The sequence below is a fragment of the Phoenix dactylifera genome, chromosome 15, assembly GCF_051530095.1.
Source record: "Phoenix dactylifera cultivar Ajwa chromosome 15, Ajwa_hap1_PhDact_Kaust_v1.1, whole genome shotgun sequence".
Classification (NCBI taxonomy): domain Eukaryota; kingdom Viridiplantae; phylum Streptophyta; class Magnoliopsida; order Arecales; family Arecaceae; genus Phoenix; species Phoenix dactylifera.
This window is the reverse complement of record NC_143204.1, coordinates 14073495-14097013: the sequence shown is the minus strand read 5'-3', so window position 1 is coordinate 14097013 and position 23519 is coordinate 14073495. Positions and strand designations below refer to the sequence as shown.

The following is a 23519-nucleotide window of genomic DNA, read 5'->3' as shown; positions in this document are numbered from 1 at the left end:
CGATCGTTACAAGTATCTCGTGTATGATGATTGATAACCCGAGAAAATAGAAACATCATGATCATCATGATGTGCTGGCTTGATTTAGTCTAATCTGGTGCAGATCAGGTTAAATAGTTGTTCGTTGTTATTATGATTCTTTTTTTCCCTTTTACAAGAACCTCTTACTATAATGATTGTAAGGTATATAAGAGTCTACAGAAGGCAGCCCATTTAAAAATGCTGTGGCCTTAATGTCCATATACTTGTAGTCATGACTCATGATGGCTGTTACTGAACAGAATCATTATATTCTTGGGGGTGAGAACACTACCACAGTTTATAAGGACATTATCAGAAAATATTATTCTCCAATATTAGTGTTCTCAAGATATATCCAAGGTATTATTGTTAAATACAGAGAAATATTACTATAATATAGAATTCATCATGTGACTATTTTGCTTCTGCAAGCTTGTATCTGCTGTAAAACCTAGTATAAGTGATATAATGTAGTAATACAATAATTAGAAAAAGAAAGATTATTTAAAAATTTAGCCAAATTTGATAACATTGTAACAGTAGTCCATGGTTTTTGTTTATAGCCATAATGGTTTTGAGTAAGATAATATGCTATAATAATGCAGCATCGCTAAGAAAAGCAGCAGGGTATTTCAGAAAGACAATGAGGAGAAAGAGGCTCATAAATTATGGACTATACATGGGGGTGGTCGTCTCCCAATATCATTAATATCCTCTCTCTTTTTTTTCTTTTTTTTTTTTTTGAGAGAGAGAGTGGGGGTTAAGGGACATATGTTGCGAGCTAAGTTCATGTGGCACAGGTTTAAAGATTTATCAGGTACAAAGTTTGCTGCATTCTGGATGGATGGAATATGTTTCCAAAAGGCATAACTTATTCGCATAAATATCGAACTCTAGTGAATATCCTAGACTCGTAGTAAATGTCTCTTCAAGATCTAGAATTGATATTGATGGATTTTGGCCAAGTTCTAGTATTTTCTAGGTCAAAGGTTAATTGAGAGGTCCAGTTATTGACAATGGAATATATAAAATTTTAGGCACAATGTGTCCCCCTTAGATACAGGGTCCAAATTAAGAGTTATCTATGGTTATTATTATTGAAAGTCTATTTCCTTAGCTTTTAAAAGTTGTAAACATGACTTTTTTATGGAAAAAAAAAGCCGTCAACATGACTTTGATATAGTCTATTCTCTTGATTTTATTATGCTGGATTTTGTAATTGCTCCTCTTATATCCCTCTTCTCTCTTCTTTATCCTTCTTCTGTATCTTTACTTCTTCTGCTGAAGAATCTGGGGGCCTTACAATCCCTCCTGCCATAATATTTGGTATCAAAGTGGGAGGATCTCGCACAATAATGGATTCAGAATTAAAGAATCTAATCAAGAAGACAAACTCAAGTTTGAAGATTTCGAAAAAGTGATAGTGATATCAAAGAATGTTGCCCTTCTTGTCAACTTCCTTCTTCTAAAATTAATTATCGTGAGAAGCTGCATATTAACATTCCGTCAAATGCCTCTAAACCATAGATAAACCATAAATCCCCTATTCTTATGAAGCTAGAAAGACATTTAGACCTTCTTTTAAAGTTGAGAGTGCACCTTCAAAAGTTATAGATTCATTCTTCAATAGCGAAATCTAGTTTTAAAGATGAAATAATGATCTCTAAATATGAATATTTTCTACAGAAGTTTCTTAGATTAAACGTATGTTACAAATGAAAAGGATGGACGATCGCAAACATTTTTTTTAGAACAAAAGTGATTTATAGTAGAAAGGTAAGTACAATGATTATGGATAGTGGAAGCACTAAATAGTTTTAATCAAAGTACGCCATTTTGGTACCGGATTTCATATCGGTGCCACATTAGTATAGTGTCGGTACAATATAGTACAAAATTTTTTAATATACTGAGTGTCAGCATGCCACTCATACTATGTACCGGTACCGAATTGGTATGTTATGATACGTTCTGTACCATCCGGTTTGAGCCAGTACGGTATACCATGGTCTCAACAAAGATGTTCGGAAACTCCATGTAAAGAAAGAGAGCCAAGACATCTCTTTATCAAATAAATCGGTCGGAGTAATCGTGTAAAAAATAACCATAGAGCATTAATATGAAGAGCAAACAGTGAGTGATGGCATCCTATTAATCGTCACTTGAATTGTTTTAGGCACAGCATGGAACACAATCCATAAAGCTCGGCAGAGTTATTACTCCTTCAAACATGAAGAGCAAAATTCAACATTTGCACCAAAAAATAGTTTTGTTGATGATACTTCAAAAATCTCATGCATCATCCAGAAGACTGCCATGCATGAGAGAATCTCTACTAGTTGTATAACTTCACAAAGGCCCCACCTTCCACACAACCTCATCATTCTTGCAATATATGCAACAGAATTAAAAAAAAAAACAGAGAAGCAAAATTAAGTTAAAAGTGTCTGCATCAACCTTACATTTCACTATTCTGTCAAGTGAAAAAATCCTAGTGGTACAATTTGTATCCAAGGCATCTAAACTCAACCACACGGATCGCATATGCTTAAGCCTAGTTTCTAGCAAGGTTTGATGTGTCACAATATGGGGGAGTAGAAGTCACATACCAGCATGGTACATGCCATAATATGCCCTGTATGGACCCATTATTATGGGACCGCAGTACAAGGACATACATACTGCAATACGGTTAATTTCTCAAACCTTGGTGCCAAGTAAAGGAATATTTAGTTCAAATGAAGAAAGGAAAGAAAACTATGTACCAAAGAAGAATGGAAAGAAAACTATGAGGGCAAAGTTCTTCTCAACAATGGGAGTCTGAGGTAGCACATATTTAGAGATACATCAGACCCAATAGTAGAAGCCTGCTGCAGTGCACATGGAATAAGCAACCTTTGAAAGGTGTGAATTTTCAAGCAGATATTAGATCCCAGTGATCTTGGACTGTCCAGGAAATGTCTCTTTGAGATCTAAAATCGATATTTCATAGCCCTTAGCCAAATTCTAGTGTTTTCTGGATTAAAAGGTGGTTGAAATATCTGTTATTCGCTGACAAGTTTCTTCTAATTTTAGAATTTTGGTCTTTTTAACAAGATATATCGTACCATACTGAACCAAATAGCATGAAGCATACCATACAGTACCATACCAGTTTAGTACTATTATGCGATTTGGGGACCGACACTCCATATGCTGAGCTAGTACGAGCTGTTAGCGTATCTTTGATATTTTGAGAATTATGGTTATCGATTTTCTTGTGATGGCTCTCACAATATCCCCTCTTCACCTCTTAAATTTCTATTTTAGCTATTCTTTTTCCTTCTTTTATTTCATTTTATTCCTTCTTCTCAAGAATCTATAGTTATCAGTCCATAGTCGTTCTGGAAATTTGCATACAAGCATGCTATGCCCAACTAACCAGTTGTGGTGAACCATGTCATGCATATATATACATAGATGGCCAAATAATATAGGTAGCACGTCCAAAACAAGCTGAGATCCCATTGTACGATAGCGAATTTAATCATTGCATCAATTGAAAAATTAGTATTGAACATATGATTTGAATTGCCTTGTTCTGTTCATAGCACTGATGTTATACAAGTTGAGCCTCAGATTTAATAGAATACAACAATAAAATTTCATGATTATGGAAAAAATATTAGGGATCATATATAGCATAATACAATAGCAAAATTCTCTAATTTGATTCAAATACTAATTTTGAATATGATAATCAGATCCCATAATTTTTGGAGATTGATCTGAAATATTATACCAAGATTGTGCATGCAATATGTAGCAATTGTAATATCATACCAAGATTGTGAATGCAATATATGGCAGCTGTGATATCCAACCATATATCCTATAATAGGTGAGATTGTGCATGATTCTAAACTGTAATACTCTCTCTCAAGTTGGTGTATGTAGATCAGTAATACTTGCATACCAGATTAAAAAAATGATCACGATCCAAAGCTTTGATAAAAATATCAGCATATTGGTTGTCACTTCGAAGGGACTTGGTCTGGATTGTGCCTTCTTGTATTTTTTCTGAATGACATGATAATTTATTTCGATGTGTTTTGTCCACTCATAAAACATGGGGTTAGCAGCAATATGAACTGGTGCTTGGTTGTCACAATAGAGAGACATAGGTTGAGGATGGTGAATAGCTAAGTCAGAGAGTAGAATTTTGAGCCAAACTAATTCACAAGTGGTAGATACCATTGATCGATACTCAGCTTTAGCAGTGGAGTGAGAGACAATACTTTATTTCTTTTTGCACCATAAGATATGACTATTACCAAAAAAAAGTAGTAATAACCTGTAACAGAACAGCGAGCAGTAGAACAAGTGCCCAATCAGCATCACAATAAATACTAAGATAAAAGTTGTTCGAAGCAGGCATGATGATACCAAAGCCAGGACGTGATTTGAGGTGTCTTAAGACTCGAAGAGCAACATCTATATGGGGTTGGCGTGGTGCCTGCATAAACTGACTAAGAATATTGGCAATAAAAATAATATCTGGACGAGTGATTGTGAGATAGATCAAACGACCTATTAAGCATTTGTATGGTCCAAGATCATGCAAAGGTTTGCCAACATCATGTGACAATTTTAAATTTTATTCCATCGGGTGTGTGCTGATTTAGCACCTAGAACAGCTGCATCTACAAGAATATCTAAGGCATATTTCTGTTGAGAGAGAAAAATACCTTTACTGGAGCGTGCAACTTCAATACCGAGAAAGTATTTAAGTGTGCCAAGATCTTTAATTTGAAATTAATCTTGAAGAAAAGATTTAGAGGAAGCAATGGAAGAAAGATCACTGCCAGTAATGAGTATATCATCAGCATAAACAAGAACAATGGTGATGTTGCCCTTAGATTTGAGGATAAAGAGTGAATAATCGACAATTGATTGAGTGAAACCAGCATAAAGTAGTGCAGTAGAGAATTTGGAAAATCAGTTACGGGAGGCTTGTTTAAGACCATAGAAGAATTTGTTAAGGCGATAAACTAACTGTTCTCCTTTCTTCTCCTTTCGAGAAAAATCTAGTGGCAGTTGCATGTAAACTTTTTCATGTAAATCACCATGGAGAAAGGCGTTATTGACATCAAGCTAGTACAGATGTCATTGTTTCGCTACTGCAATTGCAATAAGACAACGAACTATGACCAATTTGGCAATAGGAGCAAATGTTTCATGGTAATCTAGGCCTTCAACTTAAGTGTAGCCTTTAGCAACAAGCCTTGCTTTGTACCGTCAAATACTACTGTCATACTTGTATTTGATCTTATATACCCATTTATATCTGATGGCATGCTTGCTTGGTGGAAGTGGCATCACGATCTAAGTTTGATTAAACTCTAAGGCCTTAATTTCATCAGACATAGCATCACACCAGTGAGCATGTTTCATTGCTAAGGAAAAGGACTTGGGTTCCCGAGAAGAAAAAATAGAAGCTAGAAAAGCATGGTGAGAGCTGGAGAATTTATCAAAGAAAAGATAATTTTGTAGTAGATACTTAATACCTATCATGAGGTTGTTTTGGTATGGATAAGAAAAATATGAAATTTAAGAGCACTAAAAATATTGAAGCCATTGGGGAGAACGTTGGATCCTTATTGAACGTCTTGGAGGTGGATTGATGGATGTTTTAGAAAGATCAACTAGTTCGATAGAATCTTGATTAGAAGTGGAAGAAGTAGAGAGGATGGGTTCATCACCATCATCAGTAATGTGAGGAAGAATTAGTGATTGGGAAGAAGAAAAAATGTGAGATGTGTTGGCAAATGAAAAAATTGATTCATAGAAAACAACATCCCTACTAGTGAATATTTTTTTCTCAAGTAGGTCATATACGCGATAACCTTTTTGGCTATAGGAATATCCTACAAAAATACACTTATGTGCACAAGGTCTAAATTTATTTTTGGCTCGAATATGAGCAAAATAAAGACATCCAAAGGTACGTAAATGATGATAAAAGGATTTTTTATTAAAAAGCATTTCATGAGGAGATTTACCACCTAAAATAGAAAAAAGAAGTTGGTTAATAAGATAAGCGGTAGTTAAAATATACTCACTCTAAAATTAGATTGGTAGGTTGGCTTAAAAACGTAATGCTCGGGCTACTTCATAAAGGTGTCTATATTTGCGCTCAACTACACAATTTTGTTGTGGCATGTCAACACAAGATGTTTAATGAATAATTTCTAAAAAATTAAGATAAGTTTGCAATTGATGATCCATGAATTCCATCCCATTATCACTTCTAACCATTTTAATTTTACAAGAAAATTGGTTGTCTATAAGAGCAATAAATTTCTTAAGCAAATAAAATATTTCATGTTTGAATTGCATGAGAAAAATCCATGTGCAATGTTAAAAATCATCTACAATTGTTAAAAAATAACGTGTCCCAGTATGAGATGGAATAGAATAACCTCTCCAAATATCAATATAAATAGGTCCAAAAATGGAATAAGTAACAGAAGTACTTGTAGAAAAAGAAATTCTAGTTTGTTTGGCTAGAGGACAAACAGTACAAGAATCTATTTTATTTTAAAAAATAGAAAGAGGAATAGAAATATCTTGGGCTAAAACTTTTAATCTTGGAGTTGACGGATAACCCAAACGATTATGCCAAAGACTCAACTGAGTGCAATAAGCTATAGAAGTAAGAGAAACTGGACCCTTGTAGTAGTAAAGACCATCCTTTTCTTTATCCAGACCAATCAGCTTCCTCATTGATAGGTTCTGAAGAACACAGAAGTCAGAAAAAAATGGCAACACAATTTTGTGTTTTACTAAACTTACTAATGGATAATAAATTTAAATTAAAGTGAGTACGCAAAGAACATTTTTTAACTCAAAAGAAAGGGACATTTTAATGGTCCCTTTTTGGGTTATTTGAACTGTATCTCCAGTAGGTAGTTTAATGGATTGACGAGTTGGTAAAGGTTCAAGTGATAAAAAAAGATTAGAGTCAAAGATCATGCAGTCAGAAGCACCTGCGTCAATTACCCATATCATAGGTTGTGAGTTGAAAGGAATATCTGTCATATTGATGGAAATGGTGGTTTTGTCGATGTTTAATATAGATAGCAATTGGACATACTACTCTGGCATAAGCTAGGGCACAATAGATTGGCCAAGAGAATTTTCACTATTGGTAACATAATTTGTAGCAGGAGTAGCGGTTTTGGTTCCTCCATGGTGGTTCGGATAGCCAAGTAATTTGTAACAAGTGTCACATGTATGACTAAGATTATTGCAGTAATCACAACGTGGTTGTCCTCCACCGCCACGACCTCCACGACCACATCCTCCTCATTGGTTACTAGAGTCACTAGAATCGTGCTTATCAAAACTTGAAGTAGTTATGGCACAGCCTTCAAGAGAATGCATTGGTTTGACTTGCAGTGCCTTCTATTTCTCCTCTTGCAAAATCATAGAAAAAGTTTTGCTTACTATAGGTAGTGGCTTCATGATGAGTATTTGGCTCCGAATGGTTGAAAAGAAGCCATTGAGCCCCATAAATAATTGAAAAACCCTTTTATCTCGAGAGATCCGGTTCAACTCTTTCATTGCACCGCAAGTGCAAGTAGGAAGTGGACATAGATCATTGATTTCATCCCAATATGCTTTAAGTAAGGTAAAATAAAAAGCAACAGAAAATTGATCTTGAATATTTTTTGAGATATCTCGCTTTCGATAAATTTGGATAGCCTTACCATGAAAAAAGCGCTCCTCCATATCTTCCTATGCCTCTTTTGCAGTTTCAGAATAGACTATGCTACTCACAAGATCTTTTTGGATTGCGTTCCAAATCCAGAAAAGCACTATTGTGTTGCAATGTTGTCATGCATCGAGTGTTGTTGGACTTTTGTCCGACTTCTCAAACGAGCCATCAATAAAGCCAATTTTATTCTTGGCTAAGAGAGTAGTCTTCATCGCATGCCTCCATAAAGAATAATTATCACCAAGGACAACTTGAGAGACTAGGGCCATGCCTAGGTTATCTGAGTGGTGGAGAAAGAACAGTGACATTATTTCAGCACTAGGATTGGAAATAACAGTAGAAGAGGCCATGATTATCAAATGGAGAATAGAGGGTGAAGAAAAACAAACACGAAAAGGATGATAGGAGAACAAGAAAGAAGGGTTGATAGAGCATGAAAAAAAAATGCTCTAATATCATGAAGAATTTGTATTGGACATATGATTTGAATTGCCTTGTTCTATTCATAGTATTAATGTGCTTTATATACCAGTTGAACCCCCAGATTTAGTAGAATACAACAATAAAATCCTATGATTATGGAAAAGATACTAGGGATCATATATACTATAATAAAATAGCAAAATCTATGATTTGATTCAAATACTAATTCTGAATATGACAATCAGATTCCATAATTTTTGGAGATTGATCTGAGATATCGTACTAAGATTGTGAATATAATATGTAGCAGTTGTGATATCACACCAAGATTGTGAATGCAATATATGGCAGTTATGATATCTAATACCATATATACTATAACACACGAGATTGTGCATGATTCTAAGTTGTAATATCAATTAATGTGGGACTATTCCCCCTGATTAAAAAAGCATCATCAAAAGTACATAGAGATGGTAATGGAGTTTAATAAACTATTAATGCACCTCATTCTGGCCCATAATCTTAAGTTCAAATTAACAAATAAGATGAATTAGCTATTAGATCATTTTAGATCTCCCCTCAAAATTGAAACCTTATGCCATCCGATTTTGGATGCAAGCAGATTCATACTTGAATCCAACCACCTGTAAAAAAGATTACGGGAGAATATGATAGCATTGATAACGAAAGAATAGTTATGTTGTCGTCGAATTTGGATAGAGATGGGAATGCAGCTTGGATGATCCTGAGGTTGGCTAGAGGCGAGCTGAGTAGGCTAATTGAAGTGTTGGGTGCTAGTCTCCTCTGCTGGGCGGCCTATAAGAAGTCCACTTGCCAGAGAGTTTCCAGCGAAAAATCCTCTGATACGTAAGTCAGAATAACGAGGCAACAATATGAAAGTGAGAGATCTCAATAGAGGGTGGTCTTTGTGAGTGATAGTGGGTGTCTATTATGCGTGTACCTCAAGTCCCCCAAATTGCCCCCTTTATATAGAAAAGCTAGTCTTGTCATTACCTGAGCTGATGTGACGTGCAATGATTGCAGACAGCGGCTAATGGTACGGTCGCGGCGCAGGAGTCAGTCCACATGGGTTGAGTGCGGCACAGGTCTGATGCGAGACGTAGGGATGCTACGACTATAGACTGTCAGGGCTAGTAGTTGTTAAGGCTATCAGCTTTTATTGACGCATGTTGATGGTTTTTCTCGGCTGGCAACTTCTTGGTTGGAGCTAAAGTCGTTTACCTCGATTCATATCCGAGGACAGGAGGGTTGGTCTGGCCTAAGGTTGAGGTGTCTCATATTTTTTCCATCAAGTTTAATGGCCAAACCTCTCTAGAACGAGTGGAATTGGCTACCTACCTATCGATTAAACCTAGTTCCAAGTGGTAAAGACTAGCAAATGCCCATTTGCCTCCAATACGATGCAGTCGAATTTACTGTACCCCAATTTATTAAGCATTCTTTTAGCTTTTCTGGTCAAAAAAAATTGCAGTATGATGTTATTGTTCGCATTACACTACTATGAATAGTAACTTCATGAATTGTATCCAAGGGATATTGGAGTTATTTCGTTTAGTAATATGGACATTTTATTAGGGATTTCAAGTTGGTTGTTTTGTCCTAGTTTTGTTTCTATTTTAGGACGTTCTAGTAGGGTTAGGAAAGGTGGTCTTTTGAGGCTATTTAAAATGGTCAACAGCTAGAGTGTGAAGATTTTTCGATGTGAAAAGTTTGTTCAAGAAAGGCCGCAGGCCACTCTTTTCCCCATTCTTGTTCTTTTAATATTCTCTATTCTTCTCTTATTCTCTCTTCTCTACCTTCTCCCATGCTACTCTCTCCGAGTAGAAAAGCTTTATACTGTCGAGCAAATCGCCATTGTTTGAGATCTGAATTTACATGTAAATCAGCTTCTTCTGGTGACTTTGAACAGCATATTGGTGAAGAGATTCCAAGCTTATTACTACTTCATGATTAAATACGTTTAAAGATCGACACATAAATCAGATCAAAATAGGATGGATCCAAGGTTTCAATATGTTTACATCATGTAGCCTTTAAATCTCAACGAGGCTACATCAGAATCCCATCCCCAAAATTAACTGGGCCCAACCCATCTCCTATCAATCCTTCTGTCCCAACCCAAAATCGCTCTTTTCACCTCTCTCTCTCTCTCTCTCTCTCTCTCTCTCTCTCTCTCTCTTTCTCTCGCAAATGTCCAGGTCCTCGATTCTAACCCGACTCCTCTAATTGAAAAGCCCTACCTCTCTTGGTGGCTGGAGCCAGAGATTTCTCATCCACACCCAAAATTGAATAAACTGCCCCACTATCGCCTCCTAAACCCTAATCCAATGAGATCAAAGACAAAGAACCTACCTTAATTCAATGATTTCTCGCCAAGATTCCCAAAAACCCTTGAAATCGCCCCTTTTTTTGCAAGCCTCCGGATTTCTATCTTTGGATAATATCAGTACCCTATCGATACAGTGCTATGTATTGTGCCTATGTAGAAAAGCCCCATATCTTACCAGCCTGGTCCCTAACCGGTATGGTTCATAGTGCTACTATAGCTAACTTTGTTGATGACTATTAGATTTTGCAATATTATTCATAGATTTAGTTTGTTCTCGTTTAATATATTTTCTTGTCTCGAAGCCTATTTATTCTCTTGAGCACTCTCTTCTAGTTATTTTGAAGGGGGGCTTACACGCTTGTGCTGGCCCAATGGCATGTTCATATGTGAGCCAACGCATAATCTGATAAATTCAATGGCTATGCCGAGTAGTCGAAAACCCAAGCTAATGCTTATTATTGAACTATAAGTGTATCCAATAGATGTACTGATGATTATAGACTACAAATTAAGCACGATAAAGTATATTTGATTATTTTGAAAATGTAAATTCAGTTGGACTATAACCTTAAAGAAGATGCAATAGGAATAGGTCCAAAAATGGGCCAATAGGGTATTTGATAACCTTAAGATCATACCCCATATCCAATTATTATTGGATATATCAACGAGCAAGATCTAATGTTCAAAATAGAACTAGGAATTGGATTTGGGTCCTAATGAATGTAGTTCCGGTTCGTGTATGAATATAGAAAGCCTACTTAAATTAGATGTGTTACCACCCTAACAAGTACAGCAGCTCAAATGATTCTTTTCAAATATATATAAAGCCAGGATCAAGTTACAGTTGGTGCAACTCTATAAAAGATATATTTTTTAAATTAGACAACGAGAATCCTACATTAATAATCTGAACTTTTAGATGTGACATGCTACCTCCAAACTAGTTATATACCAAAAGTCCTATAATTTAGAAATCCTAATCTATACATCAAGTGATCAAAAAATATATATAATTTCATATTATTTAAAAAATCTAATTTTTGATTAAAGTAGGCATCTCCAAATCATATGATTTTTATTGTCTTTGCAATTTAAAGATAGTAGATCGTATCCAACAGCTCAGTTCGTCAATATAGAACATCCACCATCCAATTCAGAAAAGATGCAACTCTATAAAAATCATACTGGGTGTAACTTAAACTTGACCTATATAAACAAGCATAGGTACACCAACAATCCCTCTATTCCTTCTTCCTCTCTCACACCTTGCGAACAACCACCTTATTCCATTTCACATGCCCTCTTAATGCAGCATTCTCTCTAAAATGGATGCTTCTACCTAAGAGGCTGACATATCAATGGCTGGTGCATTGGCTCAATAGACAACAAATGGGCGAATCACAAATCGTTATTCCACACTTCAATTGACTAAATATGGCATCTCTTAGTCAACATTCAATATAAACCCGTTCAATCTTACAGTGGTCATTAGAAACACACTTCTAAAAAAATTATCACTAAAATTTGCTCACACACCCACTGGATAACACCATTTTATCTCTATAAAGATGGCCATGGTCATCCATAACCATCCATCTCAAAACTACAATGCCTCTTGTTTCTCAAACTTAACAAGATATTTAAGAGAGATCTTCATAGTGAATCGAATGCGTGGTTGTATCCCTAGGAATCTTGACGAAAGAGGGTCAAGTCCAAGAAGTTGTGAGAGAGAACCAAGGCTTTTGTCCAAGATTTATTTCACAAAATTCTCCCAGAATCGAATTTTTGCTGGTTCAGATACAACGTTCAGCCCTCTTCCTCAAAGCATAGTTTAAGCTTCGCTTAGACATAGTTCATTGTATATCTGAACTAGGGTTTCATCAAACCATTTGAACTACGACAATGAAGTTTCCACTACATAAGCAGCACCATCCAATGCATCTCAAAAATTGTCGAGTATTCTAAACCTTTAAGCCCTTTATTTTTTTTTTTGTACATGCAGAAATTATTTTCTCAATTCATTAGAGATATTGTCATAAAGATCTCATAAACCTTGCATTCAAGGTTCCACCATTATGAACACAAACAGTGTGACAGTTTAGGTTTGCCACGTTAGGCATCACCATGTTATTTGATCCTTTCAGCTTTCTATTTCCCATGGCACCCAAGGTACAGGTCAATATTATCTTACAATGACCAGATTGAAGAATAATAAAACTGGCAACCTGCCTAAGGCAAAATTATCAACTGATTGAGAAAAACAACCTTGTATGGACAAACTGGATTTGCCATGTCGTATTTTATCGATACAACATAAAGCCTGCTTTAGATGTCAGTCATAAGGTTTGGAATTTACCAAAGGTAAGGCTGCCATCTCATCCAGCTGAATTGTAACAAGCAATAGCAATAAAAATGGAAGCAAGCAGAAAAGAACTACAAGAACAGAGATATACCAAAAAAAAAAAAAAAAATCTAAAAGTTGGCTATAAGTTTCAAATCAAAGATGCTAATGTATATACTGATTTTCAATTTAAGAATTTGTTGCAAAGAGGTTGAGAAAGTTGCCATGTGATAAACCATGTTGCTGAGCTTTAATTATTCTAAATGGCATGCAAGACTGGTGCGGACTGTTACCATTTCTTATCATTCAAGACCTTTGATGCATCTTAGCTAAGCCTTCCACCAAGCTACTGGTGCATCCAGAAATGATCTTCTAAGCTACAATGATTGGATAAGCAAAACTTTTGGCTATTCAATCAATACCTCAAATAAATATGATTACGCAAAGATATCAATCCTGCCTCTTCAGTCTTGCAGAACAACAACATCACTGATTGCTGGAATGTTGAACTATACATCGAATATGCATCTCATAGAATCATAAGACTTCCGAGATTTATACGACCTGGAAATGAAGCAAGAGCTATCAGAGAAATCATATAGGATCTAAAGATGCTAGAATAGAAATCCATACAGAAACTAATATAAATTTATAAAGGTAACTTGAGAATTATTGAATTCAACTCTATGGAAGTAATTTGTCACTAATAGTGGCTAGTGAAGAGGTGCATGGAACCAGTACAGAGACAGCAAACTGTCAGTTTGAAGCCCTAACTATGTAAAATTTTCGTTTTTATTTGTAACCTACGAGAGTCCAGCACATACTCTAAATTAACATGCCGCTGCTTTGTGTAATAATATGACATCCAAGGGATTGTATAAGCAATTCTCAAGGTTTAGCTAGGGTGGCAGCAGCAAGAGCTCAGGAAAATAGAGGACTTCAATAATCATCCACATATATCAGGACTCCTATATATTGAATCACCTCATTATGCAACACGACTTTTTCCACTTATCATTTAAGAAACCAAAAAATTTATCATAGAATCTTTGACGTCTACCAACAATTCTGTTATTTGACATAAGTAACTCAGAACAAAATAATCAGTATAATTATCAAAGGTAGAAGTAGGGTCTTTATTTATGAGGGCAGGTATACATGTATGGTGAGAATGGGGAATGTTCCAAAAAGTTGAAAACAGTGCCAAAATTTCACTGCAGGTGTTTCTTTTCAATCATATTACAAAACTAGATGTGATGCTTTTATAGATGTCACAATCTGAAGCGAAAACGATGAATTCTTTTCTATCCATATAAAGTACTGCATAGTTTGAATCAACAATTACCTTTACTTCCTAGATTTTATTTTATTGTATTGATAATCTATCCCTTATTTGAACCTTGATCTAGTTTGACAAAAAGAATATAATGCCAAAATAAAGGTTAATTAAGGATAAAAGGACAAAAACATATAACAACCCAATAGTCACAGTGCTGGCCACTGGATAGATCAAAAAGGCATACATGGAACAAACCTCATCATATCATCCAGCCCTATGTCAACTTATTTGAACCTTGATCTATTCCGAGAAAAAGAAAATACTATCAAAATAATGGTTAGCTAAGGTAAAAGCATATAAGTAGGTTGTTGAATGTTGTGTTCTCTGTATAACAACTAATCCAATAGTCAAACCGCACGAGCCACTGGATATATCGAAAAGGTATATGCAGAGCAACCCTCATCAAATCACCCAGCCCTAATATCAACTTAAATTATAATGAAAATTATTTCTTAAAACTCTCTTGCTCCTTGTTTTCCTCATAGATGTGCTAGTGGATTTGTACTAATTACGACAAATTAAACCCAATTTTTTTTAGCAACCATGAAATCAGGTTGGTTTTCAGTCCCACCAAGAACTGATTATAATAATCCATTAGTTTCCACAAGTATCTTGTAAGATCCAATCCACATGGATAACCATGAATAGTTTAAGATGTTTAATTGCAGCCAACACAAAATAAACCTGTTTAAAAATTGGTATGGTACCTGACAAATTCATAAACACAAAATAATTTCCAAAAACATCAAGTCATGCAGACAGAACCAAATTAAACCACTTGCATCACCACCCACCACACCGATCTCGAAATGCTTTTGCTTGTAATCCCCATGAGAGACTAAGTCCATTAACCAAACATGCACAGTGAATTGGAATAGATCTAGTGGGCCATATCAATAAAGGCTCAGATTTTTTAGCCATTCGGAAGTCAAGTACTATGTTATATAAGCCCATGAAATTTTGTTGACAAGGCAAGTGCCCAACAGGTTCCATCCGCCGTATCTCCCGTGGCTAAAGCACCAAAAAGAATCACCTTCTCATGCCTCATGAATGTAGGTGTACATGCAGCCTCCTCCGGACAACATTCCGCTCCTCCTCTTGTCTTGTCTACCCCTTACACAAAGCGATCTATGGTCTCTTCAAGCCCCTCGAGCATCTGATTTAGAAGTTCAACACAGTGGTTATCTAGGCAGGGTTTGCTCAGATTGATCATGATTCGGCCATGTTCGTATCAGTTTCTCCTCGAGGATCGCCTGCCAAAGATGTCGCTAGATCGGGGATTGGTTGAAGCTGCACTCTTGTTTTGCCACGGTCAACCTTAATTAAAGGCTCTTCCCTGCCTAGCTCCTCTGAAAAAAAGGAAAAAAAAGAGACAGAAAGAGAGAGAGAGGGGGGGGAGAGAGAGAGCGAGAAGCAAAGAAAAAATGAGTCAAAAAAAAGCACTGGATACTAAAATCTCCTCGACCTCCCTAAACTCTCAGTCTTACCTTCCCTTTTTCTCCTTACATCCATATAAAAGTTTTCCATATCTTGAGAGGGACCACAACTTCCCTAGGAGCCTCTTAGTCTTGCTATTTACCATCAACTCCTCTTAAGATTTCCTCAAATTGAGGAAACCAACTGAAACCTTTCTCCATCCCAATAAATAGGTACATTCATAAGCCATAGCATCCTATGCATATTAAATGGCATTACTGAAAAAATTAAATTTGTGCATGGCAATCTAGGAGATACTCCCCAAATAGAAAAATTTTCACTGATATTTAGATGTATTTGATTAACATCCTTGACCATAGAATAAACATATAGACTAGGTTTCATAAGCAAACATTGGGAGACTACCACAAGAGCAATACAACATACAGACATCAAAAAGCTTTCGTAAAGAGAAAATAAAGTTTTTGGAATATAAATGAGAAACCCATCAGAAATAATACAGAGGTTGTACAGAAATGTACGAGTAGTTCTCAGTGGTTCCATGGATTTTGCCGTCTTCAAGTCAATAAAATTTAAATGGTTTTTTTTTTTTAATTGACACATGCCAATATGTGATCATTAAGGTTTATTAGAACTCTCTCTTGCATATTAGTACCAGAAAATTATTTTAAAAAAAAAGACAAGTGTAACTGTGTCACATGATCTCACCTGGAGAAGGATGGAAAAATATCAGAAAATTTGCAGAAGAACAAAGAAAAAATTTGACTCAAACAGCTATTGCAATAGAATCACTAACCTCAACTTGTTGGCCAAATCAAATTCGTCCAACCACTTTGAGCTTCTGGCAAGGGTTTTACCAATTTAATGTTCTAATTCATGAATCAATGTTCAGATGCTGGTCATTGCACTGACTGGCATTGCACAAGCATGGAGGCTTGAAGCGGGTATTTTATCCCCCTCCTTTTGTCATTCTCTTTTGCCTCTTGATAAATCCATCCATCAAAGTAACATATGTAGAACTCTTAACAGCTATACCTTTCTCCATCATTTCTTCCAAGACAAGCTTAGCCTCTTTGAATTGCCCACTGTTGCACAGATCACCAATGCATTCCAAAAAAGTTGCTGAATTATCTTTCAGATCTTCAGCTGTCTTTCCATCATGCGTCGTCTCTGGTTTCCTATCTATTCCAGCTTCAGACATGGCTTCTTCTGACAAAGGAAATGTGATTTGTTCTGGCAACTTTCCAGTTTCAACCATCTTAGACAGCAGGCTTTGTGCTTCTTCTGATCTTCCCACTTCGGTAAGTGCACATAGAACAACATTGTAGCTATAAGCATCAGGATGCAAACCCTTCTCTTCCATGTCAGCAAAAAGCTCTAATGCAGCATCGATCCTCCCTTCTTTGCACAGCCCTTTTATCAGAGTGTTGTATGTGATAATGTCCACCTTCTTCCCTTTTGACACCCATGATTCAAAGAGTTTTAGAGCCTTTTCTACCTTACCATCATTACAGAGCCCATTCATAAGAATATTACAGGTAATAACATTCGGCTTGAATGAATTCTCCACCATCTTATTATGAAACTGGAATGCTTTCTCCAATTCCCCTTCTCTACAGTACCCATGAATAATAGTATTGTAGGTAGTCTCATCCGGCACCAGTCCTCTCTCCAAAAGCTCATTCAGTTTCTTTATTGCCTCCTCGGTCTTGCCCAACCTGCAGAGACCACCAATCACCGCATTGTAGGTTGCTACATTTGGCATTATCTTTCTCTCATTCATCTCATCCCAAAGCTTCATTGCCTCATTTGGGTTCTCATCCTTAAAGTATGCAGCAATGACTGTGCCATAGCTGACCTCATCAGGAACGAAACCCCGCTTTGGGGGACTACGGAGCAGTCTACACGCTTCATCAAACCTCTTCTCCTTACAGAGGTTATGAATGACAGTGTTGAGAGTGAAAGTGTCCATCTTGAGACCTCTCCCCACCATCTCATCCATCAAGTTGAAAGCTTTGGCCACATTCCCTGCTCTACAGTATGCACTGATCAAAGTATTGTACGTTATGAGGTCTGGCGACAAGCCCTGCTCTTCCATCTTCCTCAAAGAATCAACCGCCTCATCCATCTTCCCTTCCTTGCACAACCCTTTGACCATAGTGTTGTGTGTGACCAAGCTCGGCTTGACGCCCTTCTCCCGCATCTCTTCCAATACCTGGAACGCCTCCGAGCCAGTCCTCCACTCAAAGCACCCATTGATGAGCGTGTTATAGGTGACAATGTCGGGCAGCACTCGGAGCTTCTCCATCTCGTCCTTCAACCGAAAAGCCTCGTCCATCCGGCCCTCCCGGCAGAGCCCGGAAACAAGCATGTTGTAGGTCCAGAGGTCGGGGAGGAAGTTGGACGCCGTCATGATCTCGATCGCCTTGGTTGCCTCCTTCAGCCAGCCGAGGCGGCAGTAGGCAGCGACGAGGGTGTTGTAGGTGGAGCGGTCCGGGGACAGTCCCCCGGCCTTCATTTCGGCGAGCAGGTCGCGGGCCTCCTTGAGCATGCCCTTCTTGCAGTAGCCGTCGAGGATGGTGTTGTAGGTGATGGTGTCGGGGGAGCAGCCAAAGCCTTCCATGGTGGAGAGGAGGGCAAGGGCGTCGGCGAACTGGGCGCGGGAACAGAAGCCGTGGACGAGGATGTTGAAGGTGGGAGTGTTGGGGGCGACGCCGAGGTCGACGAGGTCGTGGAAGACGGCAAGGGGGACGGAGGCGGGGGAGGGGGAGCGAACGAGGGCGTCGAGGAGGATGTTCGCGGTGCGGAGCGAGGGGCGGAGGCGGCGGCGCTTCATGGACTGGAAGAGCTGCGCAGCAAGGTGGGGCTGGCGGAGGCGGGCGTAGGAGGAGACGGCGGTGTCGAGGAGGACCTTCGACGGGGGGTGGTCGGGGCGGAGGAGGTGGCGGTGGAGGAGACGAGGGCGGTCGAGGGGAATGAAGGAGAGAAGGAGGGACTGGGCGTCGGCGAACTTGTGGAAGCGGAGGAGGGGACGGAGGAGGGCGAGGATGGAAGGGAGGGCTGCTGCGGGGTTGCTTGAGAGGGCCGGGAGTCGACGGCGGCAGAGGTTGTAGAAGGAGAGGAGGGGGGAGGGGCTGGAGAAGGAGGGGGCGGCAGCGGCGGCGGATATGATGGGAGCGAGGAAGGGAGGGGAGAGGCGGGGGAGGAAGGGGGCGAGGGATTGGTCCAGGGGAGGTGCTTTGGGGGCCTGGGAAGAGAGGAGGATGGAGGAGACCGTCTGCACGAGACCGGCGCTGGGCTCGCCCTCCGCCGCAGGCGGTGGCGCAGATGGGTCTGTCTCCATTGTATTCGGGTGGGGCAGATGGGGTTCCGGCTGCCGGCGGCCGAGGGGGGGCGATGGACCGGAATGGAGCGCGGCCCGGTTAGAAACGCTTCAGCTCGGCTGTCGATGCAAACGGGCAGGCTTAGACAAGGCCTAGCCATTATCAGCCCAAGGCCACTTTTATTTTAATTTATCTCCGAGTCTCCTAAACTTTGCTCCCAAGGACTGTTCTCATGCCATATAGCATAGAGATTTTGGGGGGTTTAAAAAAAAATTTACGAGTTTGGAGAATGGTTCATATAAATTTTAAACACAAATCGAAGAATTTTCTTAATTAGTAGAGCTAAGTTGGAGAGGGAGTTGCATGGAATTTTTATTGGATCAATGTTCATTAGTTATACTTGATCTGTTTTTAGTTGGATATTTTTAGTCAACATTTGATTCAAATGGCTTTGGATTGGACAAGGCCATTTTCATGTCCATTCCGAATTTAAAACAAATCAAATTGATACACTTGCGATCTTATCTGAACACATGCCATGCAAACTTGGCTTCAATATGTCGACATATATATTAGTCAATGATTGGTGATATTGGACTTCCCTAAGATATAATCCAAACTTGGGAAAATACAATTCATTTGAGGTTTTGGGTTTGGGCGGGTCTAATCCTATGTTTTTGTTTGGGGTTTGGCTGAATCTTCCATTTTTCACCCAAATCTGGTCCAATTTATTCCGCTTATTTTATATGTGGAATATTCCCTCTATGGTAAGTATTGGAAAAGCTTATCAAAATATTGGGTAGTATCCAAAGTCCAAATATGTCCTAAAAATATATGAATCAAAATGATTAGGCAGCTCACTGGACCAACATTATCTGAACCAACTCATTTATGTCTAGGTATCTAGTAATAGGAAACAAATTCCACCAAATCATCCTAGCAAACATAGTATTTCATCCATCATTTGTAGCACTTCATTCTAGTTGGGCATGCCATGAAATGGTCGATATGTAAAGCAAAATTCTCAAATGATAAGTTATCAATGTTCTCAAAATATGTGCTTCGCGATTATAATATTTTATCTTCTATTACTATGTGGACAAATTTAAATACGACTATTGATGTTTATAAAAATCTATCCTCAATGTTATCGTGCATACTTAATTCTAATTGGAACACAAAAGTATTAGTGTCATGCTTCGGCCCAATAGCACAAGTCGAGCACGCGACAGACGGCTACACATCCATAAATTTTGACCCCACAGCACATGCAAGACTTGCCTTTTTCATATATATATATATATATATATATATATATATATATATATATATATATATATATATATATATATATATATATATATATATATATATATATATATATATATATATATATATCATGTCAAGTACTCAGGCAATGGCATTAAGCATCAATTAAAAATTCTTAAATAATTAAGCTAATAACAATCTTACAATCTTAGATAATAAATAAAAAAGTTCAATTAGATATTTTATCAAATTATTTATTCAAAAGAATCAACAACCAATCATGTAAGTGCTAAATCTTTTGCGTTGAGCGAGCCCCAGTTATGCTATTCCTCTATACCTAAAAAAATAAAAAAAAAAGATAATGAGCTCTACACGCTCAATAAGTTACCAATATCTTTAGTTGGATCAAGCATAATATGTAATTTTTTTAAATATAAACAATTTAACAATTTCAAGATATAGAGTATTTATTATTTGCATTTATCAACATAAATTTTTCTTTTAAAAAATGTCACACTTTTGATTTATGAATTCTAAATCAATATCGATAAGTCATAAACTCGCTCTCAGCCTTTAGTGACTATGGCCATGATCGGCCTTGTGACAAAGTTCAAAAGAGATTAGCTCTTGAGTACAAAATATGTTGTCCATCAATATGTGCCTATAATCAACTCCGACTTGCTAGGCCTAGAAGAAAATTAGCTCTGAATCACATGGCCATGATTCACCCCATGATAAGGCAAAGAGACTAGTCTTAAGAACAAAACACATGATCAGTTAGTGTATGCCAGTGATCAGCCCTAACTAGCTCTGAAAGAACTAGCTCTGCTAGCGATCAACCCCAACAAACTAGGACCAAAGAAACTAATTTCTGATATATGGCCAACAATCAGTCCTATTGGCTAGACCCGAATCATAGTCAAACTTAAGAGTTTTCATAATATCCACATCAAATAGTTTTCTCAAACATAAAATAAGAATCCTCATTTCAATAGCATGAGCAGTAACAACCAAAATTTCATATCTTATTCCAAATTCCATATCATGCGACATTAAAATAGGATAATCAATTCATTTCAAATTCTGTATTTATGCAAATAAATCATCATATTCATAATCGTGCTGGAATAAGAACCTTTATCCTTGATCCATGATTTTTAAATTATTCTTTTTATACAAGAATGCAAGATATTTATAAGCATACATAATTTTCAAATTTTCTAAGTTCAAATATTTTAATATTGTTTTTCAATTAGTAGCTCAAAAATTAAGTAATATGCATTCCAATTCTAAAATACATGGTGTTGCTGGAATTTGGACCCGGGAGCGACTGTCGGCTGAGGAGAGGGGGAGCTCCGGCGAGAGTCGATGAACGGCGGTCCGGCTAGCGTGCGACGTCCTCCGGAAAACCTGCAAGAAGCCGGTGGCCGGGGTTTCCGGCGCCGGCCCTCCGATGCTTAAGTTAGATGGGGCAAGTGTATGAACGGGAGTAGCAATATTCAGAGTTTTTCCTCATCTTCTTTAAAGTGGGGGAGTTCCCCTTTTATAGAGGAGGCTGGGTTACCTGTGATGTGATGGGGCAAACGGTCTGTAGTACGATTAGGCATGCAGTAGAAATCAATGCTCGATCGTGTGAATCAATGCCGTTACTGTAGGAGATTAGGCCGAAGCTCTCCAGTCATCATGGAGTCATACCATCATTCATAGCCAAGCAGGTTTTCCGTAAGAGGCTTGATGTCCGTAGACAACAGGAGCCATACGCTTTGATTGTTGAGTAAGCTGAGTGTCTGCAGGAGCCATACGCTTTGATTGTTGAATAAATTGGACGTCTGCAGGAGCCATACGCTTTGATTGTTGAGTAAACTGGACGTCTGCAGGAGCCATACGCTTTAATTGTTGACGAAAGCAGGGCGTGGTTTTTCGGTCGCGCTGCGGGGGGATGCGACCACAGCGCGAGTCGGGCGTCTTTGGGTCAGTAGGGCTGCTCGGGCGCTTCCGGATCAGGGGGTCTGCTCGGCGCCTCCAGGTTGGAGGGTCTGCTCGGCGCCTCCAGGTCGGAGGGTCTCGCAGCCGTGACGACTTATATTTTTTTCCTAACACTACCCCCCGACTTCTGAGCTCGAGCTGCTCGCAGGCTCGAGCGCGGGAAGTAACTTCGGTCGTGTCAACGTTAACTAGGAAAATTTTGAATTATCGCGCGCTTCAAGGCGCTTTTAATGGGCGGGTCTCCTTTTTCCAAAATGTTTCATCAAGGGAGTACCTTTTCATTTTTCGAAGCATCCTCGCGTCGTGGGCTCATGATGGAGCCGCACGATCCAACGAGGTGTTTCCGTGTGGAGTGATTGATTATAACCCTATTTGATTTTGATGAGCTCAAAGCATTTGAGTATATCTTATGTTTACTAATGAATTCAATCTAGTGTTTCAGTGAAATTCTTGTAAATTTATGGTTAAGTGTCTCTAGATTTGGTTCAAGACATTTTGGATAAGTTAAGAAGTCAATTTGAACCAAAGTCTGAGACTCGAGTCGACTCCGGGATATTACGAGTCGACTCCAAGCGTATCAGAAGCACTGGCACAAGCTCGAGTCGACTCCTGAACATTACGAGTCGACTCCGACTGAGAACAGACTGACGAACAGAAAGATCCAACTCAAAACCTATCAGCGAGTCGACTCGAGTAGTATGAGTCGATTCCAGGGAGTTACAGACAGAAAGACAGAGAAGTTATTTTGGACCCTGAGAGCCGAGTCGACTCTTGAGGAACGCGAGTCGACTCCGATGGTTGGCAGGTCGACTCCAAAGGAAGCGAGAGTCGACTCCCAGTGTAATACAAGGCAAAAGTCAGAGAGCAACTTTCGGACACTGAGAGCCGAGTCGACTCCCGCAAAGCCCGAGTCGACTCCGAGACAGCGCGACCTCAAAAAGATAGAAGACAGTATTGTCGTCCCTGAGAGGCGAGTCGACTCCAAGACAGTTCGAGTCGACTCCAAGGCAGCGCTACCCCAAAAAGACAGAAGACTGTTTTTCGGATACTGAGAGCCGAGTCGACTCCGAAACAGTCCGAGTCGACTCCAAGACGGCACGAGCCAAAAGACAGAAGATCGGGAGTTCGAACTCTGAGCGCCGAGTCGACTCCCAGAATTTTCGAGTCGACTCGAGTGAGCAAAATTGAAGAATACCTCTATGGATTCCTTGGAATGAGTCGACTCCAAAAGTGCCAGGTCAGCTCCAGACTTTGGGGAGTCGACT

General features: G+C 38.6%; 1 protein-coding gene across 5 annotated transcripts; it reads right to left on the bottom strand.

Moving 5' to 3' along the window:
• Positions 1–9239: 9239 nt before the first annotated feature.
• LOC103720762 (Pentatricopeptide repeat (PPR) superfamily protein) lies at positions 9240–19155 on the bottom strand. 5 transcript variants are annotated; one of them, XM_088711598.2, is made up of 2 exons: positions 15273–19155; positions 9240–13464 (listed from the first exon to the last, which is right to left on the bottom strand). In XM_088711598.2, the coding sequence occupies exon 1, from the start codon at positions 19017–19019 to the stop codon at positions 16626–16628; it is 2394 nt and encodes a 797-aa protein (XP_088567724.2). In that variant the 5' UTR covers positions 19020–19155; the 3' UTR covers positions 9240–13464; positions 15273–16625. The 5 variants fall into 5 exon arrangements, with proteins under 5 accessions (XP_088567724.2, XP_038976790.3, XP_088567725.2 ...); XM_039120862.3 differs by having other exon boundaries at positions 16473–19155; XM_088711599.2 differs by lacking the exon at positions 9240–13464 and having other exon boundaries at positions 14651–15588; positions 15727–19155.
• Between the last annotated feature and the right edge of the window lie 4364 nt (positions 19156–23519).